The sequence below is a fragment of the Neomonachus schauinslandi genome, chromosome 10 (genome assembly GCF_002201575.2).
Source record: "Neomonachus schauinslandi chromosome 10, ASM220157v2, whole genome shotgun sequence".
In the NCBI taxonomy this organism is placed as follows: Eukaryota; Metazoa; Chordata; class Mammalia; order Carnivora; family Phocidae; genus Neomonachus; species Neomonachus schauinslandi.
Genome location: NC_058412.1, coordinates 122,774,869 through 122,801,179, shown reverse-complemented (window position 1 = coordinate 122,801,179; position 26,311 = coordinate 122,774,869). Strand labels below are relative to the sequence as shown.

General features: G+C 50.9%; 1 protein-coding gene across 1 annotated transcript; it reads right to left on the bottom strand.

Moving 5' to 3' along the window:
- Positions 1 to 13,555: 13,555 nt before the first annotated feature.
- CCN5 (cellular communication network factor 5) lies at positions 13,556 to 26,058 on the bottom strand. The gene is made up of 5 exons (XM_021689159.1): positions 26,041 to 26,058; positions 25,782 to 25,888; positions 21,735 to 21,951; positions 16,339 to 16,593; positions 13,556 to 14,536 (listed from the first exon to the last, which is right to left on the bottom strand). Exons 2-5 carry the CDS (start codon positions 25,839 to 25,841, stop codon positions 14,316 to 14,318), a joined length of 753 nt encoding a protein of 250 aa, XP_021544834.1. The 5' UTR covers positions 25,842 to 25,888; positions 26,041 to 26,058; the 3' UTR covers positions 13,556 to 14,315.
- Between the last annotated feature and the right edge of the window lie 253 nt (positions 26,059 to 26,311).

Genomic DNA, 26,311 nt, shown 5'->3' with positions numbered 1-26,311 from the left:
AGATGGCAGCAATAACCTTTCTGCAGCCTGAGTATCACTTAGGGATCCAGGCTGCAAGAAATCAAAAGCTGCCCTTGCTAATTTAAAGAACATTATAGGCAGGATCTGGGGTTCTTGCAGAATCTTCCAGGCACTGGAAGACAAACCATATGGTTTGAGGGAACCAGAGAGATAGAACCTACCACCAGGGAAACCCATAGCCATACCCAGTGTGGGGGGCACCACTGTTCCCAGGCTGATGCGGATACTACTGGGGGGACAAGCGGCAACTGTCTGAGCGTGACCCTGTCTCTGAATGTTGGGACCCGCCAGAGCTGCTCAAAGGATTCCCAACATGAATTTGTGGCCATTCAGTTGGAGCTTTTGGGATTTCTTCACTTTCCTGAGGATGGGTATCTTTAGGTTAATGGAGAAATTAAAACCTTTACCCTGATTAGTAATTTTAAAAACGGGGCGCCTGGGTGGCTCAGTTGGTTAAGCGACTGCCTTCGGCTCAGGTCATGATCCTGGAGTCCCGGGATCGAGTCCCGCATCGGGCTCCCTGCTCGGCAGGGAGTCTGCTTCTCCCTCTGACCCTTCCCCCTCTCATGTGCTCTCTGTCTCTCTCATTCTGTCTCAAATAAATAAATAAAATCTTTAAAAAAAAATAATTTTAAAAACGAACGATAGGAGTGTGGGGATTTATTAAACCATTCTGTGTCCTTTCATGTCCAATGGAGAATTTTCACAGTAAGATTGTTTTTTAAAAGAACCTTTTCTCTCTCTCTCTCTCCATCCGCACCCCCTTTTGTTTCCGTTCTTCCTTTGGTCTGAGCCGGAGGGTTACTCTGCAGGTTGGAGTGAACTGGAAGGACATTTACTGAGCAGTTACTAGGATCCGGGCGGGGAGCTAGGCTCTCAGCAGGTGTCTCTTCATGTCATCCTCACATGTGGCACTTTTCATCCCACCTCCCAGGGGAGGAAGCCACTGTCAAGGCGGGGAGGGAGCCGTCCTGTCCTGCTGGCAAGCTCTCGCTCCAAAGGGTGACACTTCCCCGCCCTGAGGAGCATAGCGGAATGCCAGCACAAGATGGCGGTCATGGCCACATGGCAGTTGGGGTTCAGATGTTGCTGACAGGCCTGTCCCTTCTCCTCCTGCTAATGCCCACCCCTTCCATTCCCCAATCAGCATAATGGATTGGAATCAAGGGACATGGGAATCAAAGGGGGCAGAGTTTGATTTCAGAAGGCGTCATTGTCTGGAAAGGGTCAAGGCAAAGACATAAAAGATGCTCAGGAGGCACGTGTTAAAGTTAGTGTAGCCCAGATCTGCTCTGTCCCCTGTGGTAGCCACTAGCCCTAGGTGGCCATTGATCTTTAAATTAACTAAAATTCAATTCAGCTTTGGAATTCAGTTCTTCAATCACACCAGACACATTTCATGTGCTCATTAGCCGCAAGTGCCAGTGGCTACAACGTTGGACAGAGCAGGTCAGAACATCTCCATCATCATGGAAACTTCCACTGGACATCACTGGTATAGGGAGTCAGCACAGACTTTGCAACCACACCGGCTGCTTTTGAATCTTGGCTCCACCATTTAGGTGTTGTTATCCTGGGCCTCAGTTTGTTCACCTGTAAAATGAGGCTAATAATCCTAGAGAAACCTACATATCCAGCTCAGCTGGGACCAGGGTTAGTTCATGAAAGCATGGGATTATTTTAAATGATATGCACCTTGAACACTTGCCATTCTTCTCTTTCAGTGTGGAGCTGTTAATTGGCTTTTCACATTGCTCTCCTTACATAAGCTACAGAATCTATCTTCTGATTTCCGATTTGGGTTTATTTCAAGCGGAATAAGCATTTGAAGACGTTGTGCAGCAGTTTGAGCGCAGAATCCCTCTAGATTCTCGTGGCAACCTTTTCCTGGCTCTCTTGTCATTGTTTCTTCCGTGCCTAAATTGACAGTATTTTTTAGCAACTCGTCTTTACCGAATTTTCATAAAGACAAATCTCTTCCTTTTTGCACTCATATTTCATCCGCCTGTGGAATATCGTTACAATAACAAGTGTGGCCAGTGCAAACTGATTTGGGAACGAACCCAACAGATTCTTGGCAAACGTGCCATTTGTCTTAGCTCAGGCTGCTGTAACAGAATACCCTAGACTAGGTGGCTTACTTCTCACGGTGATGGAGGCTGGAAGTCGGAGATCAGGGTGCCAGCATGCCGGGTTCTTGGTGAAATCCCTCTTCGTGGTTTACAGACAGTGGTCTTCTCATTTTCGCTTCCTATGGCAGAGAACAGAGAGAGAAAGCAAGCCCTCGCATACCTCTTCCTATAAGGGCACTTATCCCATTCAGAATGGCTCCACCCTCTTGACCTTACCTCCTGATACCATCATTGAGGATTAGGATTTCAACATATGAATTTGGGGGTGGGGAGTATACAAACTTGTGATCCATAACATCATTTGGGGGGGCGCACAGAAGGGGGCAAGAGTACCAGAGTGGCCCACCAGCCGTGAGCATTCATTATGCCTGGGGCAGGAGTGTTGTGTTCAGAAGGAACGAGGAGCTCAGGTTAGCCTGGTGAGCTGACTAAACAGACATTGGTAAAGAAAGCTTCTTTGTCACACTTACTAGTGTGACACACAAAGACTAGTGTGGTGTTGTGTCTGGAAGACACCTGCCCAGACAGAGACTACACTTCCCAGCCTCCTTTGCGTCTTAGCACGACCACGTGACTAGTCCCCACCAATGGAATGCGAGTGGGAGTGGTGAGTGTCATCTCCAGGCTGGGCGCTTAGGGAGCAGGTGAGCTTCTCCATCCCTGCCTGCAAGGTAGCTGCAGAACATCCCCAGGCCCAGGAGTTTGGGGGAGCCACAACCTGTAAGCCACCTGGTTCCTCACATGAAGGAACTCCAACCAGAAACTACCTGCCTTGGAATATCATGTGAGTAAGAAATAAACTTCTGTTGAGTGAAGCAGCTGAATTTTGGGGTTTGCTTGTTATAGCAACTATCATTACCCTAATTAATAAACTTACCGTATAGGGCTGTTGTGAGGATGAAATTTGATGACATACACATCACAATCTCTTAAATGGGACTTTTCCTGTTGCCTCATATTTCCAGTTAAAACCACAAGGTGCTAAATGCCCCCATATTCCAGAAAGCCACAAGACACATGTCTGTAGGGCCTTCTGAGGGACGTCATACCAGCTTTTCTCCTACCCTATCCCTGCCCCCTCAGCATAAGCAGAAGATTCGAATTTGAGAATGAATTTCTAGAGTAGGGAGAAACGACATACCTTTTCTGTTTCTAATTTCTTGGGGAAAGAAGAGAGAGGTACTCCCCTTGTCCTGACAGATTCTGCTGGGAGAGATTTGGGGTTCCTGCCAGAAGTGGTGAGTGGTATCTGATTCTCTGACTGCTTATCAGGCAGGCCTGCACATCTGCCTGTCGTATCTGTTGATCTGGGAGAAAGTGGTTCAAGAGAGATGTCAGGGTGGGGGGTGGGGCATCCTGCACACCCAACCATTTGGCCGTGCAAGGATGGGCGAGCTTCCCATGAGTTGAGTAGGTGCTGGGCCATCTGCTCAGTATCCTGCCCAAAAGGGATGATGGTTTTGCTTTCCAGGAAAGAGGACTCTGGCAGAAAGAGGCTGTGAAGTGTACTTCTGGGGACAGAATTTGAGAGAGGTCAGGGGGTCCTAGGTCTCCCCCAACAAACAGGAGACCACTACAGGGGCCCTGGATAAGCTCCTCACATGGCCCAGGGATACCATCCTTTGGACACTTGCCACGCAGAAGGAATCCATCCCCCTGAGAGGATGTGAAGCAACACCAGCTAGATTTTTGTCCCCTTTCCTCCACTGCAGGTCTCATAAACAGGAGAAGCTAGAACTTAGATGGGGTGGGGGTGAGAAAGGTGTGAAAGGGACTCTCGCCCTGCTCTCGGGGCTGCAGAGAACTATAAGGCAGAGATTCAGGGCAAGATTCTGGAGCCAGACAGCCAGACGGGGTTTGAATCCTGTGTCTATAACTTACTAGCTGTGTGACCTGGGGCAAGTTACCTCACCTTTCTGGGCCTTAGTATCTGTAAAATGCCATTAATAATAGTACCTACCACGTAGTGTTGCAAGGTGCACCTAGTTAGGCTACTTAACAGTTTAAGTTAAATAACAATGTGTTCTTGAGGTGAAGGGTCAGTCCTGATTTAGCAGAAGCGTTCAATAGGATATGATGAGATGTTCAAGCTAGATTGAAAGGCGCAGGCAAGGAGAGGTTTGACTGAATGTGTTCGAAGACAGTGGTTGAAGAAAAACTAAACCCATTTCTGTGTGTCCTTCACCAAGTTCAGATTACTCGAGAAACCAAGGACACAGGTCAAGTATTTAGATCAGTTTGGGACACATTGAAACGCATGTTAAATATTATTGTCATTCAAACTTCTGCCAGGTCGGGGATCAAATCCTCTCTAAGCTTGATTAGTTTGGGGTGATAATATGAATGGCTATTTTTGTGGTCTCCTACTTTTTGGACTTCGTAAACCACCAAATTTCATAAAATACAGGTGAATTCAAGTAAGACTCCCAACTCCATTTGCAAAGTAAGAACAATGGGGGAAAATCCACAAGTATTATTTAGAATCATCCTCAGCTTATACAAGAATGAATTTCATAACCCCTCCAATTAGGAAGGTCATCGGTTCATGGTAAAAGACCGCCCTGCAGATGGCGTCCATTTAACTTAATGAGATTTCACCGTGTTGTCCTTTTTTTTAGTCCCAGCTCACGGGCTGGTGTCTGAAGACCTCAGATATCAATTACATAGAGTTTGCAAGCATCTAGAACTGATGTCTCCCATCCTCATGGCTGACCTGTAAGACTGGGATCATGGTCTACGTTTTCTTTTGAGGATATTGAGGTTCAGAGAGGTTGGAACACTTGTTGAGGTTCACCCAGCTGGCCCCAGGGTCTTGATGTTCCTGGAAAACACTCATCTTTTCCTCTGGGTTGAATACGTGTTGCAGGGGCCTCTGCTCCATGTGGTCACCCAGGGACCCAGGCTCCTTCTTTCTTGTGGTTCCATCATGCCCTAATGCAGGGACTCTTAGCCCGGAGATGAGGGGTCTGTGGATGGAATTTAAAGTAATATTAGCTGTACCTACTTGTTGCCAGGAGAAATCACAGGTACTTTCATATCGCATTGCTGTTACTGCAGATGTCGCAAAGTACTCCTATCCTCCTTATCCGTCACGCTGAAATTACAGTAACTAGACTCAATCTTGTTTACTGTGTTAAAAAAGAAGCACATATGTAATTGTCTCGCATACTTTTTTGTTTTAGTGACTGTATTTCGATTCTTTGTTTCCCTTGTAACCATGTATTTTATTTTATGCATTTAATATTACTAGTCTGAGAAGGAAATCATAGATTTTACCCGAGTAAGCTCACAACCCTCTCGGGAGCTTCCCCGGTGTAGACTGAAGCCGGCCCCCATATGCAGAGGGCAGGGAGAGACCGGAGGAAGAGGCGGGGCACTCCAGGGTGGTAGGTGGCAGTTTTAATCATAGCCAAGGGAACTCACATACGAGGCTTGTCTTGGGCGGAAGCAAGACCAGTGGCTCCCTGCACCTGCCTGCCAAATCTTAAAAGCTTATAAACAAGACCTACCTGGGCTCAGTCACATACACCCTGCCGTTGTTTTCAACGCCACATCACCATCTCAAGGCTATGTCCTTGGAATGGTCTCTGGGAGCAGGGAAAGCAAGTGGAACCCACATTCCAAGGACAAGGGAGGGGGTGGGGAGCCTCTGAGGGCCAGGTCCAGCTCAGGGGTCAATCTGCGGTCACGTCTTTTTGATCATGTTCCCCAACAACCTGTCTGAGGAGACCTAGGCTCATAAAGAACAGTTAAGAACTGTGTTCTAGAGCCTTGAAGTCCTCCACTGGGTCCCCTGCATGGGACCAGTGGACAAGGGGAGAAAGGAAGTGTGGTGGATTGTATGGGGGCGGGGGGCTTATGGTTCAGATCTGGAATCATAACCCATGGCCAGACCTCAGTCACCTGGCCAGAAGATGTGGTCTCTCTCTGGGTGCCTGGGAGAAAAAGAGAAACAGTTTGGAGAACAAGCAGCCAGGCTGTGCCCCATTACCATGTCACTTACAAGGACTTAAATTTAAGGAGACACTGGGACCCCTTGTCTCAGTGATTTCTGTGGGAGGCAGGTGCTGGGCACCAGGGGCCTGTCTTGCTGGTCTCATCTGCAGGTGCATCAAGTCTGATGTTGCAGGGAGGTGGTGCTGGGGGCAGCTGAGGCTGCTCTTCTCAGATCTTCCTTCTGTTCTTCCAACATGCTGTCTGACTTGTCCCAAGAACCCACAGTCTGTTGGGGGCTGGTGAAATTAGGACAAAATGTACATCCTTGAAAATATAATTATAGCTCCCGTGTATGTAGAGCTTTAGTTTGCCAAGCCCTTTCATAAGCCTGGACTTATCTGGTCCTCACCACAGCCCTCGAGCAAGGCAGGGCAGAGATGACCATCTCTGCTGCAGTTGGAAACGGGGCTTGGAAAGGAGAATCAGATGTTCAAGGTCAAACCAGAGGCAGAATCGGGACTGGAACCCAAGTGTCTGTCACCATTCAGCAGGCATGTGGTAAATACCTACCATGTGCCAGGTCCTGTGCTGGCTTCAGGGACACAAGGATGAATCAGAAATCTACTTGGCTTCTAGGGAGCAAAACCCAACAGAAAAGCCAAGAATAGACCGGTAATTACACTGCCATATACAATTATATTTGTCAAGACTCTTTTAGCTCAAGTGATAGAAACCCAACTCAGCCTCGTTTAAATATAAATGGAATTTACTGGTTCACATAACAGAAACCTTTAGGGATGTATAACGTCAGGCATGGCTGGATCCAGCAGCTCAAACCCTATTGCCTGGCATCTGTTTCTCTTAATTACTTGGCTCTGTGTGATTTTATTTTTCAGGCAGTCTCTTCTCGGGGTGGCAGACATAGCCTCTGGCAATTGAAGGCTTATCCTATAATAGTTTGGCTACTTGAGTCAAAATGATGGTAACCGTATCCCAGTTGTTCCAGAAACAGTCTTGAGGCTTTGCATGGAATGGCCAAACCGCCTACCTGACCTGTTCATCCCATTCTGGATGCAGGTAAGGTGGGGATGGGGTGGGGCCATAAGATCGAAGGAGTCTGAGTCTCTCAATCATTTTGTGGAGGAGACTGCCAACCGGAAACACCTGCTAGGAATGCTATGTAACTGAGAAATAGACTTTGTGGTTTAGCTAGTAAGCCGAGGGGGGTCATGGTGATGGAGTGGTCTGCCCCCAGATGCAGGTGACAGTAGGGGGCCTTGTCTTTAAAGACTTTTAAAACTATAATAAAACTGGCTAAATTCGATCTGCTTTTTATTATCACCATATACCAGTAAATCTAAACATTGCCAGTGTTAAAATATTCCTTCCCCAGGAAGAACGCTCCCAATTTGGGGCCTGCTTACAACTGGAAACTGGTTTACCCTAGTTAATAAAGACCTGCATCAGGGTCTAAGCAGCAATATGATGAAGAGCCATATGTACACCACAGTGATTAAGGAAACATTACAAATAGGACTGTTGACAAAATAAATGTAGGTTTCTTTTGGAGATCAAATTCAGATAGCTGAGAAATCTGCTGAGCGAAAGGCCCCAGGGAGACTCCCATCAGGGCCCTGGACTGGGTATCTGGAGAAAGCAGTGAGATGGTGCATTTGGTTCCAAAACCTTGGGCTTTGATGGGGGTGAAGATGGGGCACAGAGCAGGGACCAGGAGAGGACAGGAGGGCCACGGGATGTGAGGGGGATGTCTCCGAGACTGGGGGATGCAGGAAGGTTATCAGGACATGGAGGTCCAGTCCTTGAGGGGAGAAGAGGGTGAAAGTCAAAGTCAGTCACCTGTGCTTGGCTCTGGCTGGCTTCAGGGCTGGGGAGCAGCAGCTCCTGTTAGTGTTGCCCATCCCACCCAGATTGGATGAAAAGACCTAGCCCAGCAGTGTGATCCAGAATACTTTCATGAAAGCCAGTAGGGAGGGGCCAGGAGGCAGTGAATGGGCCGCGGATAAGAACCAGATCAGTGTGATGGGGCCACTTACAACTGTGCTCATTGGCCAACCTCAGGGTGTCCAAGAGGACACCCTGCCCTTGGGTTCCCACCTGAAGTTGTAATTAATCATAGCAGAAGAGGAGAAAGTTCTTGAGAATCGGCTAAATCACAACCCTGTTGCTGAGAATGTGGCTGAGACCCTAGACCCCATTTTAGCCATTGAGAGGCAGGTGGATTTTTTTATAGCACCTGACACCCCCAGTGAGGCTGCTGGAATTGCCCCTTGAAGAGGGCACCCTACCTCTTGTTAGCCGAGTAGCCAACATGTGTGTGTGTTGATGGGAATGATCTGGAAGAGAGGGAGAAATGGAAGGCATGGGAGGGAAAGGGGGGCCTGGCAGGGCTGCATCACCTGGGAAGGCAAGAGGGGTGGGAGCCTCTGCACAAGGGGAGGGTTGGCCTCAGGTAGACATGGTAACTGGGACTAATGGAGAATAATGGGGGTGGGGGTCATCCAGGCTAGAGTGGGGAAAAGAGTGCCCCAGGGGCTGGAGAGGGGAGCCCCAACCATCCAGTGTGCTGGGGCACAGAGGAGGCCCGTGAGTCATGGAAGGAGCCTGGACCCATCCCAGAAGGCAGCTCTGAGCCTCGGAGGGATTTGAGCAGAGTGACATAACCATGCTGCAGAGTCTGGCTGCGGGAGGAGGGAGCTGGGCTGTGGGGGGGTCATCTGGGGACAGATGAAGGGGCTCTGGCTCAGGGCAGTGCAGGAGTCCTCACAGGCATCTCTGTAGTATTTGAAGTAAAGGAAACTGCGGCCCTGGCGCAAATAGGGAGGACTCCCAGGCCGAGTTCTGTCCCTGCCTCGCTCCACCGCCCTCGGTGGGCTGAGACTCCCGGGGGCGGGCGCAGTGGGAGGGCTCCTCCCCGCTCGGGCCGCTGGTCCGTTCGGGCCCCGCAGTGCCCCCGCAGTGCCACGAGGGGGCAGAAGCACACCGCCGTCTTCGCCCATTCTCCCCAGCCACACTCTAGAAATCTCAGACTTTAATGAGGTGGAGGACTTATTAAAACACAGACTTCCGGTCCCATCCCACGAGTTTCTGTGAGTCTGGAGTGGGACACAAGATACTTGCGTTTCTAACCAGTTCCCAGGTGATGCGGATGCTTCTGGTCTGGGGACCCCACTTTGAGACACACTGAGGTTGAATGTTGGGTGGGGATGGGGGGAGCTCTGACCCACCCAGACGTGGCCCCTGGGAAATCACTGTCAACTGGGCAGCCACTCCCATTTGACAACGACGTATTTACTTTTCTAAGCCCCATTAAATCCCTTTTCAAAAGGAAGCTATCTTATTTCGTTCATTCAATAAGGACCAAGCCTGGTTCTGTCCTGGGTACGGTTGTGGGTCCTGGGAATCCATCAGGGAACAAAGCAGAAAAAAGAAGTCCCAGCCAGCGCTTGTGGCTCAGGCAACAAATAATAGATGTTGCAAACAAGTCAGGTGGTGTGTTAAAACATGATATGTGCTACATGCATTGGGGGATGGAAGAGGGAGGCTGAGGTGGATTCTCCGGGAAGTGTCAACTTGTGAGTCCAACCTGAAAGAGAGCAAGGGGATTATCCATGGGGGTATCTGGTGAAGACAATGCCACGCAGAGGGAACAGCCAGTGCAAAGGTCCTGAGGTGGGAGCATGCCGAGCATGTTCAAGAAACAGCCAGGAGGACCATGAGGCCAGAAAAGCATGAGCAGGGGCGCCTGGGTGGCTCAGTTGGTTAAGCGACTGCCTTCGGCTCAGGTCATGATCCTGGAGTCCCGGGATCGAGTCCCGCATGGGGCTCCCTGCTCAGCAGGGAGTCTGCTTCTCCCTCTGACGCTCTTCCCTCTCGTGCTCTCTCTCATTCTCTCTTTCTCAAATAAATAAATAAAATCTTTAAAAAAAAAAAAAAAGAAAGAAAAGCATGAGCAAGGGGGTGAGGGCAGAGAGGTGACTGGGGCACAGAGCAGGGCCCTGTGGGTTGTGTGGCCTGGGCTGGCTTGGTGTTCACGGGATCCCTTTGGCACACACTGTAAGAAGCAGGGTGGAAGCCGGGAGAGCAGGAGGAGCCTGCAGGGGTCATCGGGGCAGAGATGGGGGCGGCCCCGGCTGGGGGAGCAGTGGGAGGACAGGGGTGATAAGAGGTTATACACACCAGCATACACACGTACTTGTCTGTGTTTCCGTAGCTCAATGGCCAGGCCATCGGATGATCTACTCCTCTCTGTGCGAGCAACTCTAATTCCCGACCTGAACTCTTGTCTCTATGTCTGTCCATGTCCACCTGACCTATCTTTGATGTCCAGCGGCCTCCTGCCACACTGTCCTGGGTGACTACTTCCTCCTCAAACTCAAAACATTGAGGAAACCCCCCCATCTGCCACCTGTAAGGGCTCCTCCACTCTCCCCGGTTTCTGCCGGTGTGGCCCCTCCATTCTGCCATCCTCCAGCACAAAGCCCAGGGCTGTGTTGGGTATCTTAGCTTCCCTGCTGCTCACATCAATGTCAGGCCACAGTGATTCTCCCATCCGTTTCCTCTTTCCCACCCCCACCACCTGTCCAGGCCGGCGTGCCTTACCCAGGAATGCTACAGTGACTCCCACAAGGGGAGCCTCGTGGCCAAGGGCATGGGCCCTCGAGCAGGACTCTCTGGGTTTAAATCCTGGTTCTGCCAACTGTGAACTCTGTGAACTTGGGCTGTTTCCTTAATTTGCCATATCTCAGTTTCTCCATCTGTGAAATGGACATAATTATACTTCAAATGGTTATTATGAGGGTCAAGTGAGTGATTGGAACAGAGTCTTGTATGTGGTTAGAACTCAGTGAATGTTAACTCTTATTATGTATGCAATAAGTCTTTATTGAGCACTTATTTTAGAGAGACCTGCATTGTACTGAGAGATAGTCTGACCCAGGATAAAGAGCGCAGACCCTAGCAATTCCACTCCTGGATGTTTATCCAACAGAAATGTTCACCAATGTCCAGCAGAAGATGTGGGCTTGAATGTTCACAATACCCTCTTCATAATAGCCCTAGACTGGAAACTACCCATCAAGTGTAGAATGGTTAGATCAAATGTAGTAAATATTCATACAATAGAATACCATATAGTGTAGAGAACATGCAACAACATGGATATTACAAATACAAATATAACGGGGGGGAGGGGCAGTGCCTGGCTGGCTTAGTCGGTGGAGTGTGCGACTCTTGATCTTGGGGTTGTGAGTTCAACCCCACGTTGGGTGTAGAGATTACTTAAGAATAAAATCTTTAAAACATATATATAAAAAACAGGGAAAGGCTGGGCCCGGTACCTCTGGGCTATGAATTTCAGTGGGGTTTAGTCTGATTTTCACCTGTGACCTTTGCCCCCAACACCACCTCCTCTTCTTTCTTTTTTTTTTAAAGATTTTATTTATTTGACAGAGAGAGACACAGCATGAGAGGGAACACAAGCAGGGGGAGTGGGAGAGAGAAAAGCAGGCTTCCCGTGGAGCAGGGAGCCTGATGTGGGGCTCAATTCCAGGACTCTGGGATCATGACCCGAGCCGAAGGCAGACACTTAATGACTGAGCCACCCAGGCGCCCGCCCACCTCCTCTTCTTTACAAACAAAAAAATTCCCAGCCTTTGCCTCATATCACTCTCTGACTTGCAAAGAATCCTGGAGGCAGGATAATAATAATAATAGATTATATTTCAAGTGAACACAGAGGAATTATTGACCTAATACTCACAACACCCCTATGTGTTGGGAACTCACTCGACACAGTGATCCTATAGGGTGGGCACTGCTATTTATGCCCATTTTACAGATGAAAAGACTTAAGCACTGAAAGGTCAAGAGAATGATAGCTAAAATTGCTATTTAAACCACATAATACTCAGCAAGGCTCTGTGTAGAGTACTGGCATTATCCCCATTTTAGAGGAAAGGACACTGAGGCACAAAGAAGTTAGGTACCCTGCCTAAGATCACACTAGGAAACAGCAGAGCAAAGACGGGGCAGGTGGCTGAGCCCACTCTGTGTAGCTCTGTTCACAGCTGCTCAGTAGTGAGGTTGAGGGCCTTGCAGCCAGCTGGCCCGGGGTCCAGCACCACAACCCCAGGACAACTCATTCATTGCTCCAAGTCTCAGTTTACCCATCTCTAAAATGGGAATATCAGTAGCACTTTCCTTTAGGGGTGTCGCAAGAGCAACATGCAATTGTGGATAAAGCCCCTGGCAGCAAAGGCCCCACATGCAGGAATCATTCAATGCAGGTCTGTTGTCTTCATCCTGGCTGTTACTGTTTCTAGAGATATTACGTGAATTTTTCCCGGCAGTGTGTTCAGCGTTTACCCTTGCAGAGCCTGACCCACTGAAACTCTCAGCCTGTGAGAGACCATCAACCCAGGCTTGAGTCAGCTCACCTTGGCGTGGGCTAAATTCACTCCCCAGTTGCAGACCGGCTTTTGGACAGGTCACTTTCCCAAGCAGTCTCCTCCTCTGTGAACTGAAGTTAATTCTATTTTGTGAAGATTAGGTGGCTCAATGCTGCCTGTGATTCGCAATCTGGGGTTTGGGGAGGAGGTGGTACCTGAGCAAAGGCAGCTGTTCCGAGGGGCGGGTCATGCCCATCCTGGGAGCCGGGGTCATCCTTTCCCTGCTCTGCTTTAGACCTCAATGCCCCACACTCCCAGGCTCCCCTGCCTCTCCCCTTCCCAGTGGGGTTGACCAATGGGAGGCACTACCAGAACCTGGGGGTGGGAGAGAGCAGAAGCCAGGTCTGCCTCCCCAGCTCTATGGGCTTTTTGTTAGGTCTGTAAGGCTGCATCTGCTCCTGCTGGAGGGACCTGCTGTGATTCCATCTTCCGCTGGCTGGTCCCAGCTTCTGGGCTCTCCTTCAAACCCTCCATCCCAACAGCTGGTACCAAGTGAAAGAAGCCATTCATAGAAGAATACCTACTGCATGAGTCTATTGATGTGAGGTTCGAGAACTGGCTATCCATCCTCTTTGGTGGTAAAACTCAGAACAGGGGTTGCCTTCAGGGGCGGAGGGGGCGGCCGGGAAGGGGTCAATGGAAACTTCCTGAGATTCTGGAAATGTTTTGTATCTTGATGGATTACACAGGTGTTCACGTTTGCAGAGACTTGGTAAACCGTATGTCAAGACCTGTGTGCTTCACTGTGTGTAAACCGTGCCTCAATCAAATTAGTTTAATAAGAAGAAATCCCTGTTTAAATACTGAGAGTGTTCTCCAATTTCCTGGTTGGAGTCTGATGAAAACACAATTTTTATTTTTAAACATAACATAGATCACAAAGGAGGATGGAAAGTTTTTATGTGGGTTTAAAAAAAACAAAACAATAAGACATGAGACTCCAGACAGAATTTCACGCTTGGGTTGATTTATTTCAGGCCATGTTCCCCAGTCCCCAGGGGCTATCCTTCATTCTCCCCTACTTTTCTCTGGTCTTAAATGTTGCAAAGCACCAACCTATATATAAAGAGTCTAGCTCAGCGCCTGGCACATTGCAGGTGCCTGAGAAAGGTTCATTCTTAATAATACAAGTTGGGTTTAAGGGATCACTCTCAGGCCTGTTTTCTGACTTTCTTCAAGACAGTGTGATTTCACCTTGTGATTTTCACAAAGCACACAGCCTCTGAATTCTGCCCTGGATGGGGCAGGCTTTCTCAGACAGCATAAGCCGGACCTACAAGCTCTTGCACAGGCATGTATTTGGGGACGTTTTTATGTCACTCCAGGAAAGGAAGCAGGAGATTCAGAATATCTGCCTGCCCCTTTTCACCAAACCCCCGGAAAAATAGCCAGTCCAGCCCAGCACCTGCCTCGGCCTAATGATTAAGGGACAGCTGGTTGCCCTATCTGCTGGAAAGCTTGCCTATGCACATGTTTGATAAAGGCTGTGTGGAGGCTGGGAATGGACCAGAAGACTCTGGAAACCTTGGCCAGCCTAGGCTGTGAGGTAGAGGAAGGGGGACTGGGGCAGACATCCCGGCTCTATCTCAGGGTCCAGGTGGACCAGATGACTTGTGAACATTCTTGTCCTCCGGGGCCTGGATGTCGTTGCCCCAGCCAAGGGGGCGGGGAGGGGCCATCTGCCTTCTGCTCAGGGCCCAAGCACTGGCTTGCCTGCTGGGGAGGGCGGGCACGGAACCTCCAGATTCCCAGGCCTGCTCTAAAAGGCACTGTTCCATGGGCCGCGGCCCCTGGCAGGTGGACAGGGCCCAGGCAGGCACAGGCGGCGCTGGGTCTCCAGTCGGCAGAGGCGGTTCTGGTTGGACACCCGAGTGGCCACGCCCAGCCCACAGGTGGTTGAGCAGGGGCCCCAGGCCGTGCTCCACTCTGGGCAAGGGGCGCCAGGGGGTGGGGGAGCGACAAGGCCAGAAAACCGGGGTCCTGCGGGGGAAGAAAGAGAGGTCAGCACTGTGAGGTGAGGGCTTGGCAGCCAAGTCAACCCAGCTGCTGGCAGTGCCATCTTGGTCATGTTGCGTAACCTCTCTGGACCTCAGTTTCTTCCTATGTAAGCTTTCTAATGGGCGATTGTTAGGGCTGAATAAAATAATAGAGGGGGCATGCTTAGCACTGTGCTGTAAGCACCTCGTTTGTGTTGGTTACTAGGCAACTAGGATGGTGCTGGCCGTGATGGTCCCCCAGTACGTGGCGGCTTTCTCATTGCTGCACCCCATGGCATCTTCCAGGAAGGAGGCTGTGGCCTGTGTATAGAGGTGCTGGCACCCGGTGGCAAAGCTGCCAGAGTTTCTGAGGCTGTACCTGGAACAAGATGGGGGGTTCAGCACCAGCTAGCTTCTCCTCCTCCTGACATCTCATTCTGCTCTCTTACTATTGTGGTGTCTTTTCTTCTGGTCCTTATTAACCAAATGGTTCTCAACTGGGGGCGACTTTGCCCTCCCGCAGGGACATTTGGTAATGTCCAGAGACACCTTGGTGGTCACGACGGGGAGTGGGGCTACTGGAGTCCAGCAGGGATGCTGCTCAACACCCTACAGTGCACAGGGCAGCTCCCATACGAGAGCATCACCCAGCCCGAGTGTCACTGGTGCCGAGGTTGAGAAAGCCTGCGTGATATGCTCCTGTGTGCAGGCTGTCTGCACACACACACGGACACACATGATGGAGATCAGATTCGCATCTACAGTGTCCTATCCCGCTTTTTTATACGTAAGATGAACTCACTGGCATTCTCCTATGTATTTAAGTGGGTGTGTCCCATTCCATCGTAGGGATAATGACAGCCACCATGGATAGAGTGCTGTGTGCGAGGCACTGCCGTAACTGCTTTCCTTGGATTTACTCATCCAGTCCTCACAACAACTCTGCAAGGTGGACGCCCTTACTCTCATCTCACAGTTGGAGGAACTGAGGCACAGAGAAGTTAAGCAACTTTCTCAGAGTCACACAGCTAGGAAATAGCAAAGCTGGGCTTAGAACCCTGGGCAGACTCCATGCTGAACCCACCATGCTCTACTCTCAGGTGGCACCGTCATCCATGGCCCAATGCCTTCTTTTCATATGCCTTTCTTTAAAAAGACCATGTTCCTATAATTATAATAACCCAGTGATGTAACCATGACAAATTCTCTAAAACTAAAGAATTTATAGCAAGAGGTAACTATCTTTCCTCCACCTCTGCCCACCCCTAAACCCACATCTCAGAGGCAACCCCCTCGCCTGGTTCTTCTTTGGATAAGCCCAAATAACTACATATTAATAATATTATGTAATATTAAATGATATAAATGTATTACTAATACATATCAATATATTATAAATACAATAATAGTATATGTCATAATAGTATACCTCTGCTATGAAATGTGAGCATTTGATTCAAGTATCCTAGCCCTCCTTTCCCTTCCCCGCTCTGCTACCAATTTTTAGTTTCTATTTTTTATGATTTAAAATTATTTACTTGTTTTGTCAGTTTTAAAGAGGTCTTGTGACGCCCCACTCGCCTTTCCTAGTCTCCTCAGCCACCAGCCCCTCCCAGCTGCGGTCAGGGAAACCTGTGCTTTGACAGGTCCCCGGCTCCGGAGAAGCCCCGCCCCCGCCCCGCCCCCGCCCCCAGGGGTTTTGACAGGTCCCGGCTCCTGGAAGCCCCGCCCCCTCCCCGCCCCCAGGGGCTCTGACAGGTCCCGGCTCCTGAGAAGCCCCGCCCCTGCCCCGCCCCCTGCACGCACCTTGGGCTGGGAGGGGCTGGACCCCCAGCTCCCCTCGCTGGTCACACAGCCACTCAGGGCAGCACTTGCCAGGGACCTCAACCCTCCTGGGGTGCGGGCAGTCCCAGCTGGGCAGCCGAACGTCCTCAGTGCACAGGGGCACACAGGTGAAGCCGCCGTCCTGACAGTGGCAGAGAATCCTGCAGTGGGGCTGGAAGGTCTCCCCATCCCGGTACAGGCGGCCGTTCACCTCGCAGCTCCCATCATCCTCTCCCCCTGCAAAGGAGAAACCGGACCCCCATCCTTGACCCCCAACTTTTCCCTGGGCAAGACCGTGTCAGCCACATCCTCCACCCAGTCTCCCTGCAGAGCTGGCCCCGATCCTGCTGGGGACTAGGGCCCCTAAGCGTCTGCGCACTGCCGGGGGGCTCCGGCCGGTCCCCACTGCCGACCTGTCTGGGCGCCCGCGGGAAGACAGCGTGGCATACCGCATCCTGGCACAGGGGCTGTGGGGACACGGGCCTACTTGGAGCCCCCACTCTGCTCTTTATTACCTATGCAGTTTGGTCAAGCGACTTCACTTCTTCTTGCCTCAGTTTCCTTATCTGCAAAATGGGTTTTATAACCGGCACTTATTTCACAGGATTGTGGTAGAGACTAGATGAAATGATGTATGTAATGAATCCAACATAAAAGAGACCTTCAATAGATCCCAGCTGCTCTGTTGTTACTATTAATATAATTAATTACTATATATTAATAATATATAACTTATATACACACCGAAAGTTCATGCAACACACTTTCATTGTGCATCTGCTATGTTGTGGTCATCACTGTCAGGCCCGGGCTTAACTTGCTGGCTTTGTGACTTTGGATAAGTTGCTTAACTTCTCTGAGTTGCCTTAACAATAGCGTTGATGAGAACAGCTGGGTACCTTCAGGTACAGTTGATAAGTCCGTAACATTTAGCCCCGTGCTAGGCATAGAGTAGGTGCTCAAGAAACACTCTTCAAACGAAGCCCTTAAGATACGGGTGTTATTCCCACTTCCTCCACTGGACAAGCACTCCTTGAGGGCTGGGGCTGAGAGTGTTCAGGCTGGCACCCTCCCCCACTCCGCTCCCCCTCCCCCCGTGCTGGCCCAGAGCATGGATGGACACACAGACCCTCAGGAAATACCCTTTGAAAGAATGCCTCGTGCAAGGCCCAGCACAGAAGAGACATTGATGAAAGAGGTTCTGATTTCTTATAGTTCCAGAGATACGTAGTGTGCCCCTCCAGGGTGCCGACCGCTCAGCTCCTAGACAGGACTAAGACACAGTCCTTGTCTTGAGAGACAGAGGGCCAGGCAGGGGACAGATGTGAAAGTCACCGTCTGCAACACAGAAATGAAAAGCTGTGGAGAGGCCCGGGTGAGTCGCCCGGGGAAGGGCAGAGCAAGGAGGACCTCTTTCGGAGGTCCTGGAGACGGGGAGGGGTGGGGGGCGGGCAGTTCAGTTGGATCTGGAAAGATTTGCCTGAAGGCAGGTTTTCCCAGGTCTTCAGAGAAAAACCTCCAACAGGCCCATACCCACGCAGAAATTTGGGACCCGCACAGATGTGGGCGCCAGCCCCTGTTCCCACTTGCTAACTGTGGGGCCTGGGGGCAGGTCACTGCACCTCTCTGAGCCACCGGACCTGGCTCCCAGGGCCGCTGGGGGATTAAAGGAACTAGTGTTAAAGCATTTCTCTGCAAGCCTGGAGCACAGCAGATGCTCTGTGAGCTGGAGTAGGGGATGCTTGTTCCTCGGGGGAGGACAGAACCAGAGGCAGCCCTCTCCCTGCTCCTTCCAGGCCACAGCCCTCTGATGCCAAATCCCTGACCTTTGGCCTGGATCATGTGGCCCCTGGTTTCCTGGAAACTAGGGCAGCTGCATCTTAATCCTGAGCGGTCTCCCAGCAGACTCCTGGGGCCACAGCCCTGGGGCTTCCTGGTCTCCGGGAGGGCCTGGTAAACAGAGGGATTATTTCGGAAAGTCCGCTGGAGGGGTGATAATTTTAGCAAGGTTTCCTGGCTCCTCTCCTGGTCCTCTAGCTCAGGGCTGGCTAGGGGTGGGGCTGATGATCCCTGGGCGGCCACCCCGACCCCTGCCCTGGGGTCTGTGTGCACCTTTGTGCTTGGTCCCAAACACCAGGAGGCGCCTCCAAACGTACTCACTCTTCAATCCGCCACCCCCTCTCCCCCGCCAACCATATACACATATAGTTGCCAAAATCCTACTTCCTCTTCCAGGTCCTTCCAATGCCCCCTTTCCAGCAACCTCCCTCAAATAACTTCAGAGCCCAGTCTAGTCATCTGGTGATCTCTGCGTCCCTCTTTCCCTCCGAGAGTCCCTTGTAGAAGGAACAACAGAGGATTTTTTTTTCCACCTTTAGCCACTTGCACACTGTGTGAACTTAGGCAGGTGATTTCACCCCTCTGAACCCCTGTTCCTGCATCTGCAAATCAGTTTAATAATAGGACCTACCTCATTATTAAGGGTAAAAAGAAATCACGTGTGTAAAGGGCGTGCCCACAGGACACGCTCCCTGAATGGTACCTGTTACTGCTAGGCTCTCCAGAGCTCTTACTATCATTCATTCATTCAGTCTTTATTTATTGGGGGCCTACTATGTGCCAGGCACTGTTCTAGGGACTCATGATAGATACAGCAATGACTAAAACAGGCAAAAACCCTGCCCTCCATTATTTTTCTAGCTCTAATCACCATTGGACATCATAGACTTTACTTGTTTATAGTGTTTATTTCCACTAGAGCGAAAGTTCCAATGAGGGCAGGGTTCAAGAGAGGGATGTTGAATATGGTGATCAGGGAAGGCCGCCCCGAGAAGGTGATTTTTGAGAAAGATGAGAAGGAGATGCAGAGCTTGCCATGCAGATATCTGGGGGGAAAGAACACTGGTAGAGCAAACAGCCAGAGCAAAGGCCCTGAGGTGGGAGCCCCCTCGGGTATTTAAGGCACAAAATAGGCCAGCATGGCTGAAGCAGAGAGCAGGAGGGAGAGAGGGAGTTAAGCAGAGTCAGAGAGAAAACAGGAGCAGGACCCTGAGGGCCTTGTAGCCATTGAGAGGACTGGCTTTTACTCGGAGGTGGTGGGAAGCTGTTGGAGGCCTTGAGGAGGAGGAGGGATGTGATCTGATGTATGTATTGAAAGGGCCCCTGTCGCTGCTGTGTTGGGAACAGAGCAGGGGGCAAAGGACAGAAGTGGGAAGACTGTTATGGGGCTGCTGCAACATCTAGTGTGTGATGACAAGGCTCAGACCAGGCTGGTAGCAGCGGATGGACTGAGGAGGGACTAGAATTTCAGGTTCTAGAATATTGTGAAGACTTCGCTGGTGGGCAGTATTGGGGTATGCAAAACAAGAGATGTCAAGAATGACTGTGGTTTTGAACTCAAGCCACAGGGAGGGTGGAGATGCACTTGGCTGAGCTGGGGAGGCTGCACGCTCGGGGTGTGGGGGTTCAGGAGCTTATGGAGGACACACACACAGCTTGGAGTGCACTGTCAGAGGTCCACCCAATTAGGAATTGAGAGGAGAGTTTTGGGCAGCATATTCCCTCCAGAGCTAAGACCTAGACTCCGCCTCTGTGAGGTCTCACCTGTGGGGTTCACCAGCCTCCAGATCTGGCTCGTGAGCACCCACTATGTTGCATGACCTGGGCTGGGAGTTGTAGGAAAAAGCAAAGACCAGGTACATTTTTGACCTCCAGCTGTCTGAAGTCTGAATCAAGATGGAATAAGAAAAGCCCCCTAATAAACTTAGTGACAGTAACAGCCAATATGAACTCATCATATGCTGAGTGTCAGGCAGTAGAGTGATGGAAATGAAGATTGTGGAGCCAGCTCCCTCAGTTCAAATCCCAGCTCAGCCACTTATGAGCTGTGTGACCTTGGGCAAATTGCCTAACCTCTCTGTGCCTCCTTTTTTTTTTTTCCATTTATAAAATACGGATGACATTAGTACCAACCTCATATGGTTGTTGTGAGATTAAATGAGGTGATATTTGTGAGTGCCTGGCACATGGTTAAGTGCTATGCAAGTGTTCAATAAATAAAGTTCAGCCAAATGCTTTGTCTGTGTCCTGGCTCCGTTGAAACAACAGCCTGGGAAGATAAGAGTTACTTATCTCATTTTTTCCCTAGATACATTTTTATTAGCAATCATCTATGAGTTTATAAAACAAATCACTATTTTCTCATGATTACACTCCCCTGATTTAAAAAAAAAAGCATTTAACAAGGATTTAGTATTGATAACTTCATGTCTATTAGTCTTGCTGGGTTTTTTTTAACCTTGTTTTTTGCTATAAGTGGACTCATTATCAGTGATTCATGAGCCCTTATCTCTCGTGTTCTTTTTTTAAAGTGATACATGCAAATAGATGAAAGACGTAGATTGCTCTACAAGACTTATTTAAAAAAAAAAAAAGAACACCCTCACGTTTTTGTGTTTCTCTAAAGTAGTGGTTCTCTGTTGGAGATGATTTTGTTTCCCAGGGGACATTTGTCTAAGACAGATTGTCACGACTCGTGGGTGAGGGACATGCTAGTGCCATCCAGTGAGTAGAGGCCAGGGATGCTGCTGAAGGTCCTACCAAGTACAGGACAGTCCGCCCTCCCCAGTAAAGAATGATACCAAAGAATTATCTGGCTCAAAAAGCAGAGTTGAGAAACTCTGATCTAAAGCATCAGAGGGCACCAAGGCTTGGAATGGTGGGAGATGTAACACGATCAAGGTCACTAGTAAATGACAAACTCAGAATCCAAACTCTGGTCCAAGGGCTCCCAATCCAGGAGGAAGACAGAACGAAATGTTGCTTCAGAACCTGTGTGACCTGGTCCCAAGCTGTGTAACAGTAATCATGCCAGTTAATATTACCGAGCCTCAGTTTGCTCATCTCTGAGTCTGAAAGGACTTACCTCAGAGGATCCTTGTGAGGATTATGTGATTTATGCAAGGATCATGTGGTAAGTTTCAGCATACGGCCTGAGACCGATTACTCTATGCCCTCCCTAAATAAACGGTTGCACTTCTATTTTCTCAGAAGTGTTGTGAAGGTCCTGAGAAAGGATAGTGATTCCTGGTTTGAGGAATCTGGGAGGTCTTCTCAGGGGAGAAGTGTTTGAGCTTGGCTTTGATAGTTGGTTGTAATTTGGACAGGTAGGAGTGGGGGGGTGCCGTTCAGGTGGGGGGCATAGTCGGAGCAAAGACAAGAGGGAAGGGCCTCGGGAAACGTGCGTCACCAGATTTGGCTGGAATGGATGGTGTACCTACAGTGAGGAGGTAGAGAGAGAAGAGCTTCTCTTTGACTCAGGACCCCTCAGCCTTGACCCTCGCAAACACACCCACCATCGGTCCCGCAAACCTGCTTACAGAGGCACACGGCCCCTCGGCCACCAGGGCCCGCCCTGGGCTGGCAGACCAGGCCCTGGTTGGGGTCGCAGACGTGGAGATGGTCGCAGGGCTCCCCCAGCCGCCGTGCGCACACCTGACAGCAGCTGCAGCCGTCCAACACCAGGGGCACCCCCAGTGGGCATCGGGGTGGTGGCCAGGGGCAGGCACACGGCGTCGGGCACAGCTGGGCACACACCTGCAGAGACAGAGCATGTCACTCGGTCATTCCAGGTGGGCAGTGAGGGGTCCATGCTTCGGCCCCCGGGTCACACAGACCTGGCCTTGGACCCTTGTGGTCATGAGCAAGGACTTTGGCCTACAGTTGCAGTCCTGACTCTGCTCCTTATTAGCTGAGTGACCTTGGGCAAGTTACTTAAGCTCTCCAAGCCTCAGTTTCTTCATCTGTGAAAAGGGGGCATTAGTAATATTTAACTCGGAGGATTGTTTTCAGGAGTATGTAAAATGATGCATGTTAAACCCTGAGCACACAGCCCGGCATGCAGTAGATGCTCTGTGCATTTAGCTGTGATGATCACCATTGGGAATTACAAGGAATGACTTAGATCCTGCCCTCTAGAAGCTTACATAAAGGCAAAAGCAACAAAACAAAGGATTACAATGACAGGGTACTGTACATTTTCTAGAATGTAGACTGCTGGGCGCCTGGGTGGCTCAGTGGTTAGGTGACTGCCTTCGGCTCAGGTCATGATCCTGGAGTCCCGGGATCGAGTCCCACATCGGGCTCCCTGCTTGGCGGGGAGTCTGCTTCTCCCTCTGACCCTCCTCCCTCTCATGCTCTCTGTCTCTCATTCTCTCTCTCTCAAATAAATAAATAAAATCTTTAAAAAAAAAAAATAGAATGTAGACTGCGAATATTTATCTTGACAGCTGAATAAATCAAACAATATCATAGATGCTTTTGATCTTTGGAACAATACAGAATATGTTTCTGGATACGTATCAAATCAGCCTGGAAACTTGGTAAAATACTAATTCCCAGGCCTCCCCTGGGACTTACCAAATAGAACTTCCAGAGACAGGGCCCTGGAATCTTTTTTTTTATCGGGCTATCCCGGGGCTTCTGATGCATAGCTAGGATTTTGGCACCTCTGCTCCAGTTCTAACCCCCATGCCCCTGCCAGGGAGAGAGGGGGGAAACTGAGCTCCAGAGAGAGAACGGGTCTTGCCAAAAGTCACAGCGTGTTAGCTGCAGAGCTGGGAGCCCGCTTCCTCCTCAAGGATCCTGTAATAGGGAAAAGCCTGAGCCAGGGACCCACCCCCCAGCGACAGGGTCAAGGTATTGACCCAAGTGTCCTGGTTGTTCCTCCGGACTCAGGACAGAGAAACAAGCAAACCAGAAACCAGATGCCATGGTCTCCCCATATGTCCATCTGAAGGTGGGGACCCAGAGGCAGGCATAATTCAAGATAGCCCGGTAGCTTCCGGTAGGCCCCTTGGTGACGGACCAATCTTCAGTTCAGTAGGGTCCTTGGAGGACCAGAGGGTTTTAGCTGGAGGATGGAAGACTTACAGTTTACAAAAATGGAATGAATCACCTCCTAACTTCTGTGTGGCCCCAAAGCAGGCAATGACCCCTTTGCTCTAGTGCCTACTTTGTCCCGCCCCGAGGACCCCCCAGTCCTGCAAATCTGCGTTCAGTGGCCTGCAGCTTGCACCCTGGCCACCAGAGGCCACCCCACACTGGTCAACCAGCCCTGGTTCGGGGGAAGGGGGCTCCAGGCTGGGAGGTAGTGAGGCAGGTGGGCAGCTCTGTGCCCAGGGCCTCACAGGGGAGCGAGTCGCCATCTCTGCAGGAATTCCAAGCCGGGGACTGGGTGATACCAAAGAGATGCTAGAGATAATGGCCTAGCCTTGCCCCTCAAAGCCTGGTCCAGACAGCAGCATCAGCCTCACCTGGAAGTCTGAAGCAGCATCCAGGGCCCCTCTTTATGAATCCAATGCTGCAGTGTAATACGTCTGGAAATGACTCTCATGGAATTGGCCTGAGGAGTAATCAGCTGGACTTTGGGGTTCCCTTGCAAATCAGAGGTTGGGCTCCCTTGGTTAGTGAGAAGTGGGGACCCTGACCAGAATTGGCTCTCGGGTCCCTTCCACCCGAAAGTAGGGGTGCCGGGCCACAGGCCTTCTGCTTTGTACCAGGTTTCCCACCCTGGGCTCTCTACGGGGTGAGCTCGGCCGGGGCCGGATGTGTGCATCCTGACACCTGGGAGGGGCCACTAATAATATCAATGATTGCAGCTAGCATTGGCCACGGGCAAGCCGTGAGCTGTAATGTGCTAATTGAACTCCGCAAGATGAGGTACCAGCTTTGTGCCCACTGGAAAGACCAGGAAACAGAAGCTCAAAGCAGTGTGGGGACAAGGCTGGACTCCCTGGATCTCCAGGCCCTTCCTAACCCGCCCCGCCTCCCCGACACATGCGGTTTCCCCAGACCCTTGCTGCAGTCACCAGGGGGTCGAGTCCTGGATGTGGAATATTCTAGAGAAGAGTTGAAATCCAAGTTGTACCGCTGATGGGCTGTGTGACCTTCAACATGCTGTTCAACTGCTTCATGGGGAGGGAGCTGTTTCCTTCTCAGTAAGAGGGGGTGGAGAGCACCTATCTTGAAATGGTGACAGGGATTAAATGAGGTCATGGCTAGCTCTTAGTCACAGTGACTTTGTCCGTTTCCAGGTCTCTGCCACCTGGCCGTGTTCACAGGCCTGAGCCCAGGAGCCCACAGGCTGCTGGAAGACTTAGAATTCTCTCCCTGAGGATGGTTGTGGCTTTCCATGTTGGTGATGACTAAGTCCTTGACTCTGCATAGGATGCTGCCCGGCTCCCGGGGACAGGGAAGAAGGGAGGGGTGGACAGTGAGTCCCGGACGGCTTCCTTTTGGTCTTTCATTTAAGCCTGGGCCCAGAACCCCAAGTCCCCTATTCCAACTACCCAAGCCACCCACCCGGGCATCATGTTTTGCACAGCCCCTTCGGGAGAAGAAACAGTGGATGCCAGCAGGGTTCGCAGCCTTGCCCCCACTCCTGCTCAGGACCCAGGAGAGAAAGGCTCCTGCCGTGCTCCTCAAAGAAGCATGAACGTACAGTGAGATCATGGCTTGTGGTGGGGCTGATCTCCATGGCATCGGAACTCAGCATTTGCTGACGGGGCTCGGCAGCTGTGGCCTTGGTCCAGGTAGGGGAAGAGGCACAGGGAGCAGGAGAAGCACAAATGGAAGTGCGCCTTCCCCACCCCACACACACCCAAGCCTATCCCTGGCTCCATCGCCTCTATTACTCTGATGTTTCTTTGGTGTTTCTTTGCTGTGTGATTTTAGGCAAGTTGCTTGCCCTCTCTGAGCCTTGCTTGCCCGAAAACAGGGGATAATTCCTTATGAGGTTGTTGGATATGTTAGGCAAGGTAGGTATTTCACAGACCTTTTGAAAAATGTTCCATAAGAGGAGATCATTATTCCATGAGGTGTCTCCCCGTCCCCCTTTAGCCCGGGTCTGCAGGTCACTCACGGCCACCAGCATTAATGCCCTTGTGGTGAGAACTTTCCCATTAGTTAGACGCCAACATCCATTCAAATCCTGGCTCACAGTTAGGCAGAGCTGGTTTTATGTTGCGTCTCCCCCTTTATAATGAGGACACCCCCTTCAGCTCTGTAGAAGGGCTCTGGGGACCGCGAATAGTCACGGCCCTCTTCTTTGGAACACCTGCCACGTTCCAGGTCCTGTGAGGAGCACTTCTGATGAATTGCCATCAGTGATCTTCACCAAGGCCTCATGATCATTATGGCCGTTTAGCTGGGGAAGCAGCTGAGGCTCAGAGAGAAGGGACTCGCCTGAGGTAACACAGCCGAGCTGGCCAGAGGCGCATGTCTGGGCACCAGGGAGGGAAGCTGGGCTGTGCCCAACACCGGGGACCCTGCAGGAGTTCTTCCAGGGGATCCTTGCAGTGATTTCACACCTCCCCCACCACACCGAGGAAGTCGGCCAGACGTTTTGGGGCCCGGGGCCCCCTTACCTTTGAGAGGAGGCAGAGGAGGGAGAAGGCCAGAAGGTGGGTCTGTGGCACGTCTCTCATGTCCCTGTGTCCTCCACGGAGCCAGCTTTGAGCCTGGGAGGCAGGACCTGTAAGTGTTTATGTTCCGGCAGCTGTGAGGTCACTCTCGGGCACGCGCATGCACACACACACACATGCACACACACACACACACACACTCTGGTCTCTGCATTCCCCCTCGTCTCTCCATCCTCATGCTCCCACTGATGAGCCCATTTACCTGAAGATGAGACCGTGGAGGCCACCAAGAGGGGGCCTGCCAGTGTGAGTGTGAGTGTGTGCGTGTGTGTGAGTTTGTGCGTGTGTGTGCGCGTGTGAAAGCCAGAGCCAGTGCCAGTGCCAAGAGCCTGTGACAGGCTGGCGGGGGCCTCTCTTGCTCCTCCCAGCCCCAGGGGGCCTTCCAAGCTGTGGCTGTGGCCGCTGCAGCCCTGCCCCAGACCCCCACCCAAGCCCCGGGGCGCTGTGCACCCAGCAAGAGCTCCGCAGGCACC